Source organism: Zalophus californianus, chromosome 9 (genome assembly GCF_009762305.2).
Source record: "Zalophus californianus isolate mZalCal1 chromosome 9, mZalCal1.pri.v2, whole genome shotgun sequence".
NCBI classification, from domain to species: domain Eukaryota; kingdom Metazoa; phylum Chordata; class Mammalia; order Carnivora; family Otariidae; genus Zalophus; species Zalophus californianus.
Genome location: NC_045603.1, coordinates 114,435,484 through 114,449,543, shown reverse-complemented (window position 1 = coordinate 114,449,543; position 14,060 = coordinate 114,435,484). Strand labels below are relative to the sequence as shown.

General features: G+C 35.8%; 1 protein-coding gene across 6 annotated transcripts in view; it reads right to left on the bottom strand.

The window, feature by feature from the left end:
- The window catches only part of MKX (mohawk homeobox), a 63,058-nt gene that overhangs the window by 39,587 nt on the left and 9,411 nt on the right, over positions 1-14,060 (bottom strand). For all 6 annotated transcript variants that reach the window (XM_027591758.1, XM_027591759.1, XM_027591762.1 and 3 more), the window contains exons 4-5: positions 11,180-11,333; positions 10,419-10,757 (exon numbers count right to left, since the gene is read on the bottom strand). In XM_027591758.1, the coding sequence (XP_027447559.1) occupies positions 10,419-10,757; positions 11,180-11,333 (493 nt within the window). The remainder of the gene's footprint in view (positions 1-10,418; positions 10,758-11,179; positions 11,334-14,060) is intronic.

Genomic DNA, 14,060 nt, shown 5'->3' with positions numbered 1-14,060 from the left:
TAACCGTGAAATAGTCCTCAAACACCTTTCAAGATAGTTGAAAATTACTATTCCAGGTGATTTATGTTTATACTTTTTAAAGCACATTTTAAGAAAAAAATATAAATAAAAAATCTTCTGAAGGAAAAAAGTACCCAGGTTAGATAAACCGGAGGCCCCATGGGTTATGAGAAAATCTGAATGGGTGCCATATTTCTGAAAAGGTCTAAAGTAAAGGAACCCAGGAGACACAATAAAAACTAAGACAAGACCAATTGCATGACTGACAAGGTTGTGAAAAAACTCCTTGATCCAGCTGGATAGATTTAGCTGTTCAGAAAGAATTAAAAGAAAGAGAGAGAGAGAGAGAGAGAGAGGGAGAGGGAGAGGGAGAGAGCGGGGGTGGGGGTAGGGGGACAAAAACAAAAAAACACAGAGAGAGAAAAAATGCTGGCAAGGCAACGATAAAAGAAAATGCAAAACAACAATGGCACTCAACCTCAGTCGCAAACTAGTAAAAGCTATGTGGGTTCTCAAGCAGCCACAATATTGCAACCATCTAGCTTTGTGCTCCACAAAGACATCACACCAAAGGCACTTGGCACCAAATAACTTCTGGCCAGGGATTTTACATTTAGAAATGTAAGACCCAGTAACATTTAAGGAATTCTTCCTCTTGCCAGATAGCCATCCTCTTGCCCTGAAGCCATGTGACAAATGATCCTGAATACCACGTTGCCTTTTATGCATCTGTTGTCTAAATCAGTGTAGAAACTGGAAGGAGAGACTGAATTCTGGCCCTTAGCAAAAGGGTACATTTTAGTGTCATAATGACAGTCTTGGCAGAACAGGGCATTCTTACTTGAAATGTCTCTGCCATACTGAGAGCTTTGTCCACCATAACCTGAGTCTGGCTCCGTTGAAGGGACTATCAGTTCTAAATTTTAAATACACAAGCAACTATGTGAAAATTTAAAGAGCAAACTATTTCTTGGAAATCCCACTTCATGAATGATTGTCTCTGACCACCTTTCAGCACTTGAAAAGGTTTCATGTTCATTTGTGTTGTTTTCTGTTCCTCTCAAAATCACCATTTAAAGCTTTTTTGTTCTCTTTATTTAATGACACTTGATAAAAGGCAAAGTTGCTTTGGGTGTGTGTGTGTGTGTGTGTGTGTGTGTGTGTGTGTGTGTGTGTGCGCGCGCGCGATGTATATAATGACACCAAAAAGGGAACACATTCTTTTTGTCAAAGATGTTCACCTTGGTCACTGTATCAAAGATGCTCTAAAGCACAGAAGCAGGTGGGCAAGAGACTGTTTTTAACCTTATCTGCAGTTCAAGGACAGTGGGAGACACCGCAAGTGCTTGAGAGCATCCTGGCCACAGTGCCCTCACTACGGGGCTGCCCAAATCTGTGAGACAGAGAAGTCTGTCTAGCCATGTGCCTGGCCCGAGGAAATGCTGAAGGTGAATTCAACTCTGCAGTAACTCGGCGTATCTTGCACCACGGTGTCCTACTTGCCTGAGAATAAGAGTTCATGGCTCTTTTTTCAGACTGGGAAGACCTCAAATTGTTGGAAGAGGATGAGCAATGTTGTTGCTTAAACCTGAGACTAATCTATCTTCCCCAAACCATTTTCCATTTGGGTTGTTATTATCACTTAAGTTTTTTTCTGACCACTATCAGGTAAGGACTCAATGTCTCCAGTGTTCACACAAGGCAGAAGGAAGCTACCACTGGTCAGTTTCAAAAGCCACTTTGTTTTCCTAACTACACTCAATTTCTATTACCACTATGACTACACACACATGCAGAGGTACACACAAACCAGTGGTATTAACTTTCAGGCATTTTCTGGAAACTATTCATGTTTCGCTTAGTAACTAAAGGGTGACCCCTAGGTAATGATGCCTATTACAACCTGCAGTCCATAAACCTATGTAAGGATCTTTCTACTGCAGCCATTAAAATAGAGAAAATTTTTCAAATGCAAACATACCTAGCCTAAGTTCTCAAAAGTTCAACTCTAATGACTTAAGTATATATTTTATTTAAAAGTAGAAGTCAATTAAGTACCTGAAATTGCCCAAAGCAATTAGACTTATTGTGCCAAGGATCTGGATCATATCTCCAAGCGACCAAGCAACTCATATCCAAAAAACTAACAACTTCAATGCCTAGGATAGAACCTAAAGCAGTTTTCTAACCTGCAAATTCAAGAATTGAACTAGAGGATCCTTTAAAAGTTCAGTTGGAATTATAAAAATCCTTGACTATTTCCTTCTTTAGTACAATGAAAATGAGAGAAATTGGGTAACAACATTGTTAAAAGAGAAAAGGGACATTATGCTGCTGTACCTCAAACATGCCATCCTTCACCTAAACCGAAAACTAAGAGAAAATTCATATTTTGTAAAAGAATTATTTTTTTTGTGAGTGAACAAAATATTTAACTTTTCTGCTTCCTCAAAACTCACAATTATAAATGATATAATTTCTAATAGAAAACAAGAGTAGACGCTTCCAAAATTTAAAAGTACCAAAATTCTGGTCTGGAAGAAAACACATATTTATTCTGAGTAAAAATTCTGTTACATCAACAAGACACATTTTGACATAGAAAAATACCTGTTTAATTTTAGAAACAAAGTAGGGAGGCAGAAGGGAAAAACTCACTGCAGCTAACCAAAAAAGAAAGAAAGAAAAGAAACCACTTCCATATTCATTAAATAGAATGTCTTGTTATTTTCACAGACAGTAAAAACTTTTTGACATCCTTTTTCGTCCCAGACTGGAGAGGTGTCAATGGATCTTATTTGGTCTCTTCAGTGTGTAAAGAGTTTACAAACCTAACCAAATTTAGAATTAGTGGGAGTTAGGCACTTATGTTCCTTATACATAAGAGAAGAAAAAAAGGCCCTTTTATGCCAGCTTTGAGTTGGGCTTGAATTTTTATGACTTATTTAGAAGCCCTAGGGAATGAAAAAAAAAGTCTCTTAATGGAAATACTGACACAGGCTTAAATATAGTGACATGAACAAGCACGTCTATGAAACAGCACCAGGATGTGACTGACCACTCCAGCAAGTCTGAAATGCAGACAGTTTCAGACAATCAATGAGAACTGACCGCATGCCAGGAAAAAAGTAATGGCAAGTTAGAGAATCAAAATTTCAGGTTGATAAGCTTGTTTTTAACAGGAACATATGTAAAATATATGGGATCTTTACTCCAAAATATAGAAGAAAAAGAAAAATGTAAGCTGTAAAATTTCTGCCTAGACTTCCTCCAATTCTGTTATAGGATTAAAAATAGTCATTCTTAAAAAGTCAAAGCTGTCATATCAATCCTGAGAGATGTGGCGGGAGAGTTGAAATCAGTGGATCTAAATCTGTGCTTTGTTTCTCAGATCTTACTTACAAGGCTATGTGCGAGATAGAGAGAGACTACAAATATTTGTTTTTGTCTATCTGCTACACTTTTTTATTCTTTGGTGGATTTTTAAAAACTAGCTAATCTTTTCCATGTATCATCCTTGCCTTTTCCTGAAAGTCGCTTCTTTTACTTGAAAATCGGGTTAGTTTCATTTTATACTTCCTAAGTTATTATTTTGAATCTCTTAAACATCTCATAGTTTTCAGCTACATTTTGTTTAATATTTTCCTCTGGCTTTAACTTTTTTGCAATTGCCTTTCCTTAAAGCCGTTTAAGCTGATTCAAGATCATTTTTCTTTCTCTTGTCATGTCCACGGACACAGATCAACATATATCTGTGTACATTAAGATGTCTTTTATGGTTTGGAAGGCAAACAGACCCAATCATTAAAACACTAACTCACTTAAGAAACCGTTATGGGGCAAATATGAGAAAGACACTGTACTAAGTGCTAAGGGGGTTATAAAGTGAATAAAATGCCACTTCGGGGCCTCAAAGAACTTTTAATACACATAAGGCAGTGAGTAGCATCACAAAAGAGAGACAGAATGCAGCTGTATTTCAGAAAAACAGCGTGTCTAACCTTAACAAACACGGGATATTAGCGTTGCTATCATTCTTAGGTACCGCATAGAAGAAACCCAATGTGAAAGGGCAGAAAACATTAGGACCAAACACAGTCCTAAGAAATGGGTACATTTTCTAAACTAAGCTGCCATATCCTTTTGATTTATTTGTAAGCCATGCTGTTTGTAGGGGCTGTAGGTCTCAGTATTTACATTCAGGTTTTTCAGACTCTCATATGATACCAAATAAATAGAAAAGTGAAGGAAAAATCTACCCCTGAAGGACGCAGCAAGCTGCTCATGCCAACAGTTGTTCTTTTTTTTCTATTTTTGTTTGCCATTAGTCTCTCAGTTTTTAACAGTAGATGGAACACTTAGGCAATATCATTTAAATTTTTCAAGTGAATTCATTAGGGAAATTTAATTTTAAAAATCAAGTGACTTTTCAATAGTTTATATGAATGTGTTTGGTCTTCAGCATCACTGATAAATATTTAAAAATCTATGGTGTTCAGAGTATCATGCTTATGTTTTAATAATTCTAGAGTAACCCCATTACTACCCAAAAGTCAGAACTTCTGTAGATCTCATTTACAAGATTATGGTTTGGAATCAGAAGTTAGGAAAGGACCCCTTTCAGCAGGCTATCAGAAAGACATCATTCTTTATTCAAAGGTGTTAGGGGCAAGTTTAGGATTGTGGTTAATCCTAAAATTACTGATTTGAAAGGGTGGAATATCATATAAAAAGCAATAGGAGGAGGTAGTTTAGAGAAGAGAGGATATTGAAGCACACTCCACATGCTGTGATTAATATTATAAGCTTAGGAGAGCAGAAAATTCTTTATTTTTAAAATCAGTACTTAACTTTGTATCTGGAAATTTCACTTATGTGGAATACCTCATTCCCAGATGGTGTTTGATAGGTGAGGTATTATTGTAGTAAGGATACAAGACAAGAAATTGGATAACCTTTCAAGTATCCTTTAAATGTCACTAACTGGGCTGGTGATAGAAGGTTTTATTATTCTCTGTTGGAATACATCAGCAGTCATTTGCATGCCAGGAAAAGAATGTCTGGAATAATCCAAAAGGGCAAAGCTTAGTTCTTTCACTAAAAACAAGGAAGTGACAGGCACTAAAAGGGAAATAAAAGAAGATAAAAGTATCCAAAGCGGAATTACCGGTCAACAAAATCCCACAGAGAACTAGCAGGTACACAGAAACACATACTATTTTAACATTTGGCTCTTGACAAAGCCTTCTCTTGACTACCATGAAGCTTTCTTTAAGCTACCCACAAACACAAAACCTAAAATTGATGAAACATATAAATTAGTAGTGATTATTCACTGTTCAAAAAGATCTGCCAAGACAGCCCTTTAAATCTTTCTTCTGCTTCATTTAACTATGGTTTCTCTGATGAGCATCTTAACACAAAACACAGGGCTCCAGTGAGCCTAGAACAGGGCCTGTGTAGAGTAGCTCTTAATAAACATTTCTGTATGTGGAATAAATGCATGAAAGAGTACCTCATATATGAGTGGACTGTATCTCAGAAATGTACCTGTGAAGTCAGCTTTTAGAACTGAGAGCGCACTACTCCAAAGAGGTCATGCTATAAATTAAGGTTAAATCCCAGGCTAATCCAATGTTTTATGGAACTCATGTGCACACCTGGGTTTTACCACTGATAATGCCAGCCTAGATTCTAAAGTACATGCATATGCAGGAAGAGAGAGAAAAAAGAACATCTCTCTTCTCTCGGGGGGCATCATTAGCGGAGAAAAAATGTTTGGAAATGGCACTTAGCCTCTGGCATCCTCCCAAACTTACTTTCTATTTCCTAGTTCCTCCTTCGTTAGTAACCAAAATCCCTAGTTCTGTCATTTTGCTCCAACTGTGGCAGGCCATGCAAATGGACTCTACCTTCCAAAGAATTCCACGCACTAAGTAAGTGACTTCTTTCTTCTTCTCTCAATCAAAATCTCCATTTCTTCAGGGATATTCACCTCAGTCAAATGGAGGGGAAGCTAATCTAATTAATTCACACTAACATAGAAAAGAGTTCTATCCGCCTAAATGTTTTTGCCACACCAGATGTGTCTAATTAAGAGGGATTTTAGACAGTTTAACAAGATGAAGTTTAAACATTCAGCCTGTGGGAGCCGGTTAAATTTATGAATTATATACTACCAGAGCAGTGGGGCTCAGAGAATAACCATTCGAATGTACTAGCCATTTATAAGTTGATCATTTGTGAGCTGCAAAAAGAAAGAACATAACAGGGACTTGTCCTCAAGCCAAGCAAAAGAAGGAGGGGAAGTCCACACGTTTTATTTCAAGACTAGCCTGATTTTCCCCTCGCCAATACACCTCTTAAAAACCTCCTCTCTCTCCTTTGGTAAAGAAGGAAATTTGATAGGCTTTTGAGGGTAAATCAAACTTGAATGCCAAGTTAGGAAAGGCTCCAGTGAGGACACACTCTGTAAGGTGGCCCAGATGGCAGATGGCTCCTTCACGGATGGTCCCATCTGGAGAATATCAGTACTGATTCAACAGAAATGGCGGTGGATATTAAAGCCAGAGTCCTCATTGTGATACCTCAGAGAGCAGACCCACCTAAGGACTAGAGGACTTGAGGTCGGTTTGTAATGGTAATTCGCTCCATCAAACATCTGAAAATTGTCATCCATTAACCAATGAAAAGTATTGTAATTTTAAATTAGACAGCTTAATTCAACAGACAACACTGAGTGACTAACTTTTGTCGAGTATTATTTAATTGTATTTAGAAGCAATAACCTTAAAAATTCTAATCAATTCTAGGGGCGCCTGGGTGGCTCAGTCGTTAAGTGTCTGCGTTCGGCTCAGGTCATGATCCCGGGGTCCTGGGATCGAGCCCCACATCAGGCTCCCTGCTCCGCGGGAAGCCTGCTTCTCCCTCTCCCACTCCCCCTGCTTGTGTTCCCTCTCTCGCTGTGTCTCTTTCTGTCAAATAAATAAATAAAATCTTTAAAAAAATTCTAATCAATTCTAATATTATAATTTCTGCTGTCAGAAATGCTTTAGCCAATATTTATTGAAAGCCTAGCATGCCCCCTGAAGAGAGAGCTTTTTTTTTTTCCTTTTTGCACGATGGGGAGACAGCAGGTTACAGAGAAATATTTAATGTCTACATAAAATCAATAAGAACGTGTTTGTATCAACTTTGATATTGTTAGTCAAGTGGAGAGGAAGCTAATCTGATTAATTCACACTAACATAGAAAAGAGTTCTATCGCCTATATGGTTCAATTAGGATTACTACATCATAATCCAGCAGGCTTTGCCCTCCTAGAATTTAACAAGTGAAATAAAATTCAGTGATACATTATCTTTCCACACGCCAACTCTTTCATATGGCTTTTTGATTCCATATCATTAATGAAATGCATCATAAGATAGCAAAAATGGGTGGAAAAATGGATACAGTTGTTTTTAGCATAGATGAACTAATAAATAAAACTAATAAATAAAAAATAAAAAAGTGTTTAAAGGCAATCTAGTCTTGAAAAATAATTTAAAAGATGAAATCTTTGCACTACTACAAAACTGGGATGGGGGAGGGGAGTGGTATTTAATAGCAGATTTAGAGGATTTCTATTTAGGTGAAGAAAGAAAGATATAACCAGAAGGAACTGAAGGAATTCAGCAGAAGCCTGCATGCCAGAGAAAACCATAGCAGTTGCTCAGAAAGTATTTATTGAAATCCCGTTCTACTATTTATGCATGAGTGGTAAACTGCAGCAACATTGTCGCTCAGTTCCTCCAGAAGACAGCCATTTATTGTTTCAGGCTGATTTAGCCGACCAGTCTTAGACCACCAGTCTTTCTCAATTCTCTATCCACAAAACCAAAAAAATGTATTCTGTTCTTTTTAAAGTTTAGACACATGCATGCAAAACCAGAAGTTTACGTGTCTAGGCTGCTTTCTCATTGCTTGCATAACTAAAAAATAGGTTTTTATTTAAAAATAGAACTTGGCAAAAGAATAGGCCATTGGATACTTTAATAAAAATAAATGGCCAAGATACTTAACTTTGAGAAGCATCAACTATATAGGCATGCTATTCCCTCTTTGGTTTTCTATTTTATCACCTTTGAAAAGAGCATGCATTTTCAGAAGACTCATCACACCAGGTAAATTTCAAGTTAGTTTTTACTGGGCAGCATAAAGAAATTTATAGGAAATTTTAAAAAATAATAGACCTTCAATTATCCCACCTATTCAAAATTAATTTTCATTGTTTCCAAAAATCTTCCTTGTTTTTTATCTATACATACTTGTACTGTCATAACTGCATTCAGTGTTTCCACAATTTTAAACTGTTTTTCACTTAACCTTATGTTATCAATATTTCTCATGTTGCTTCAAAGTCCGCATCAGTATCATTAATAAAAATGTTGATTTTTATGCTATTCTAATCTGGTTTTAGATTAGGATATCATTTACATTTTTAAAAATTGACATACTTCCCATATTTTTACGTGTTCCAGAAAAATGCATAAAGCATGAGAATTAATTATTTCTTCAAAGTTTGGAAAAAAATCCAATGACTCTATCAAATCATGTGTTTTGGGAATGGGGTTTACTAAAAACCTTGACTTTTCCTGAATTAGTGGTATTTACAACTTTTCTCATTATAATTTTATAATTTAATTTGTGTGGATAATACCAATTCATTTCATCTACACATTTGCATATAGTATATTGTCAAACAACTGTGCATAGTACACCATAATTTTAAAAACCATTTTTAATGACTATGTATTGATTGCTATATCTCCTTTCTCACTTCCAACTTTAATCTGTGCCAATTTTTGCTTATTTTTTTTAGTATTGCTTTCAAAGATTCAACTTTTTATTTTGCAGCTTTCCATTTTAACATTTTTGTTTTATTTTTATTCTTTTTTCAATTATCTGTACTTGAATGACTTGATTTCCTATCCTTTCTTATCTCCGTAAATAAAATTCATGACTTGATTTCCTATCCTTTCTTATCTCCGTAAATAAAATTCATGAAGCTCTGATTTATCTCCAAGCTCTGCTCTGGTCACATTAGCTAGAAGTTAGTATGTAGTTTTAAAATTTTTGTTATTAGCTAAATAGTCTTTTATTTCATCTTTTACTTCTTCCTAGACCCAATTATTATTTACAAGACTTATTTTGTATCTCAGAGCGTTTGGAGTTGTTTTCATTCTTGAAGTTGGAGATGCAAACAGAAAATGAGGTTAAGTCTTTAAAACTGTATTGAGATTTTCTCTGAATCCTCACAGATAATATATCTTGTACACATTTGTAGACACTTGAAAAGAAGATTTCTAGTTAAATAATCTGAAAGGTATATTAAACAGACCAAATTTAAATTCTTTTATAAAGCCCTACTATTCACATATTAAGCTCCTTACAAGGACTACATGCAGTATTGTTTGTGTAGTATTTAGTAGAGGGCCTAGCATATCATAACTACTGAATAAACGAGTGGTGGTGGTATATGTAATAATTAAGAGTCATCATAGTCTGCTATTAGTTACATTCCTCCTACCCCTTATGCAGGCTAAGTTGCACTACTGATCCAGGAAGAGTAACTAGTTATGTGTTCTTGGTCTGGGTTTTCTTACCTATGATATAACATGGCTGGACTAGATGCTTTCTGAAGTTATTTCCAACTCTAACATTTCTAAATCTCATTTGTTGGCATTTTCAGAACGTGGACTCTATCTACACCAGATGTAGGTCACACATATCCTTTGTTCTGAAGTAACTTGCTCAAACACTCTTTACGAGCAAAACTCTCTGGAAACTGAAGTGAAGAGAGAAATTTTTACCAAACTCACTACTCCATCAGAAAGTTTTGGACAGGCAGAAATCGATTTATTATTTTTGGAATAAAAGTAAAACTTTCAAAGCTATTTATCAGCCCGATTTGTGCTTTCCAGGAATAAAAGTAAAATTTCCAAAGCAATTTAAGCCAGACCTACACTCTCCCTTCACAAGAGTCTTGGCACCCATGCTAATTTGTGTTCATTTTCCACCACTATTAGCAATCAAAGAATTTAAGAGAAAAGATGAAATACAAAGTGTTTGCATGACTGCCTATAATTCAGGGCATTCCTCCTCCAAGAATGTATATCACTGAGATTAAAAATGAGTATTAAGAATGAAAATTCTCATCTTTATTATTAAGGGTGAAAATCCCCAGTAGACCATCACCTATTAACAAGCATATCTGGTTATCAAAAACAAAAGCTTTCAAATTAAATTATGGGCTATATGTGACTAATTTCATACAAAACCAATAAAAATTATGACTTTATACCTGTTGAAATAGACCCCTTGCTGCAGTTTCTAGTTCTGTTTTAGACAAGGTATCATGAGAAGCACAGACTTACCTGTACGATAGACAAAGTTGCCTTCGGTTTCTGATGATGAGGGAGACACCAATTCTTCCTCAAATTCATTGGAACTAAAAGATCCCGAATGGTTTCTTTGCCTTGTCTTTCCCATCATGGCAGCGTTTGTGGCCATGACATGTCTCAAAGAGTCGTTAAGGTAACGATTCAATAAGCTGCTCTTGTATTTGGGGGGTGATACGTAGTCCTCACTGGCCCGTGACTCTGGCCTGATCACTCCAGCTTTTATGACTGAGCTTTCACTTTTAATCACAGGATGGTGAACTGGATTATTATAGCCCCCTTCATTTATGTGGTTTCTTGGAGGATTTTCTCCATCTAAGGGAGAAAAATATCAGTAGGTAGTACTTAATATACTTTTCCCCAGCCACCAAACTGTTATAGTTAATCATTAAATATATACATAAAGACAGAATATTTAGAGTGTATAAAATTATCTTTGATACTCAAGATTAATTTTTAGGCAAGGGAAGCAGGAATCTACGTAATCTCTCCCTATGGTACTTTAATTTTAATGAATTTCACAGGAAATGTTATTCCGACACATGATAAATCTATAAATAAGAGGAAACAGCCATAATTCTGTTGGTCATTTATAGTATTGTAAAAGTGAAGTTACCTCATGCACTAAAAAAGAACCATTATGGCACCATCATGTTTTGTGGGGTCAACCTTAAAAATAGCAGTCGGGGTGAACTTCTTATTAACAGAGGTAAAGCAAAAAAAAAATATTAACCAACCTTCAGAACATGAATCATCGCTGCTTACACTAAGCCGCTCAGCATTTCCTTGAACATACTTGTTGTACAATTTTATTCTTAAAGCCCAGCTTAAATCTGGCTGTCGAACAGTATTCTTAAGCCGACGTCTTGCATTAGCAAACCAATTTGACACCTATAAAAGTTTTATTTTTCAATTAACAAAACATAAAATATTACCCATCACATAATTACTTTCCCACAAGGGACCTACGCCTCTCTCAGTATCTTTGATCATTAAATAGTCTCAGAATGTAATAGTACTAGACATTCATTCCATTCATTCACTCATTCATTCAACAAACATGCTGAGCACTTACTACAGAGACTGAGCACATACTGTATTCTGGGAATGAAAAAAAAAGAACATCCTTTGCCATTAAATGCTCAGGCTAGTAAGAGAGGTAGGAGAGTGTACAAATAACTTTAACATAGGAAACAATGTGATGAATGGCTTAGGAGGCATTAAAATAATACGATGCAGGAGTCCAAAGGAAGAAGGGGTTACTTTCAAGACTTCATGAGGAATTAAGTGAAGCGTTGACGGAATGTGTCAAGGTATAACGGGTAGGGAAGTGTGTTCCCAGTAAAGAGGACATGGGAACAAATATGAGTCAAATTCCAGAGACACCGTGGTGAGTGAGGAAGAGGGAAAAGTTAAAGATGACCTTGAGTCATCCCTGCGTAACCAAGAGGATAGTGCCATTTGGAGAAAGAAAGTAGAACTGTTTAAGGGATGTACTTGGTTTGGGGAATGATTAGTTTGAGGTACTAGAAAAGCATATTGGTGAGATGTGCAGTAAGAAAATAAAACTGATATCCGAGACTCAGGGAGAGGAAGAGCAGATGTGGGTCAAACACACAGAGGTGACAGCAGCAGTTTTGAGTAGGTAGAAAGAAAGATGATTGAAGACCAAACTCTGGAAACCTCCAGACATCAAAGAGGCAGGACTATAAAAGAGGAGCTAGCAGAACAATCAGACATAGAGTAATCAGACAAGCAGAGGGAGAAAAATGCCAGTAACACCCAGCTTTAAGTTGCCAAGTCAAGTGCTTCCAAAAGCAAATAGGTGAAGGCAAACAAACACTGCAGAACAAAGGGAAGTTACTTCCATTGTTTTTAAAAGATGCTATTGGATTTCCAGAAGTTAAAATGGTGCTTGAGATTTCCTTTAAAATATCAGGCTATCATCAGAAAAAAAATATGTAAATAACCCGAGGGGCCAATATTTGCTTTTAAAAGAATGAAATGTGGAAAGAGAATTACATCTTTCTGCCAATTTATTCTAGAACATGACTCCATATTACTGTAATGGTTTATGTGGCAAAGCTTGCATTGGAAATTTCTTTTTTCTTTTTTTAGATTTATAATATAAATACACAATTTTTACACATTTCTCAAGAACTAATTATTGAATGGACCTAGGGTGAATCCTACTTTTTAAGAAAACAAAACCACAATTCTTTTCCTCTTTGCCTCCATGGGTTTTTTTTAAAACATGGTAGTTTTCCCCAATTTATACACACACATACACATACACACATATATGTATACAGAAAATATATCATATATAATATATATATTCAGTATTATTACCTCCTTTGTGTCTTAAGTAATAACTGTCCTTTTAAATTTATGTGCATTGATGTAATAACTCACCATGGCATTCCAGAAGTCTTAGTCTACTAATCTTCTTCCTAACAAGTTCCGCTATAATAACTATGATTTAATCTGGCTTCAAATTATAAGTCTTCTCCAACCTCTATAGACAAACAACTTCTGGGACTATTCATTCAATAAATACACATTGAGTAGCTCTTGTGCTTTAGCCATGGTGGTCAGTGATAGAAATTTTTAAGTATTAGGATAAACTTTGTCCCTGCACACAGGGAAGGATTAGCATAGAACTATGTATTAACTGTGATACATGGGTGAACATTCACTTGGAAGCACGAAATGCCTGGTCCAGTCCTCAAACCTCCCTCTATTCTCCAAGTCATGGCCAAAATATTCATCCATGCCTTGGATAGTAGTAGTAACTGGGAATTTTAGAACATTCTTTTTCTGAACTTCCCTATCTTCCATTCTATGCACTTGGATGAATCTTAAACACCACCTTCAAATTCAAGTGTTGATGCACCATGATAATTTAATTGCTTAACTTCTTCAAATTCTCATTAATGTCCTATTGTCCTATAACTGTGTTATAATGGAAAGAAACCTGGTTTTCTGTTCTCAATTTGCCAAAAACATGTGTGAATTTAGAGAAGTCACTCAACTTTTCTGAACTTTAAGCCTTTCATCTATAAAATGCATTAGATGGTGCCTAACACTTACCAATTCTAAAAACTAAGATCTGTGAATATAGTCTATGCTCTCCTACAAAAGTGTTAATTTATTCCCTTTATAGCTGGTGCTAACCTACCTTCTGCTCTTGACCACCACCCTTTCGAGCAATCAGACATGTGTGTTTATGTCCCCTGACATGCAGAGGACAAATTGCAACTACTCCTATGCCTACATCACTTATATTTATTAGAATACTTCAAAACGTTTTTACTACTCTCTTTACTAAATATCATATAATTCAGAGTATCCCTAAATCATAACTAAGCTTAAACTTCAGCACAACCATCACATAATACAGTATAAAATCCAATTCTTAAGCAACTCTTCATATTTTTTTTAAATGCAATAGCCTTCTAATTTCCAAAAACACTAACACACTATAATCCTAACATACAAAAATGGGGACCTTTAAATGTCATGGTGAGATTACAGGTTTTCATATGCAGGGGTCATATCCTTTTTTGTGTTTTATATACTCAGTTCTTACCATAATATATTAATCACAAATTAGAA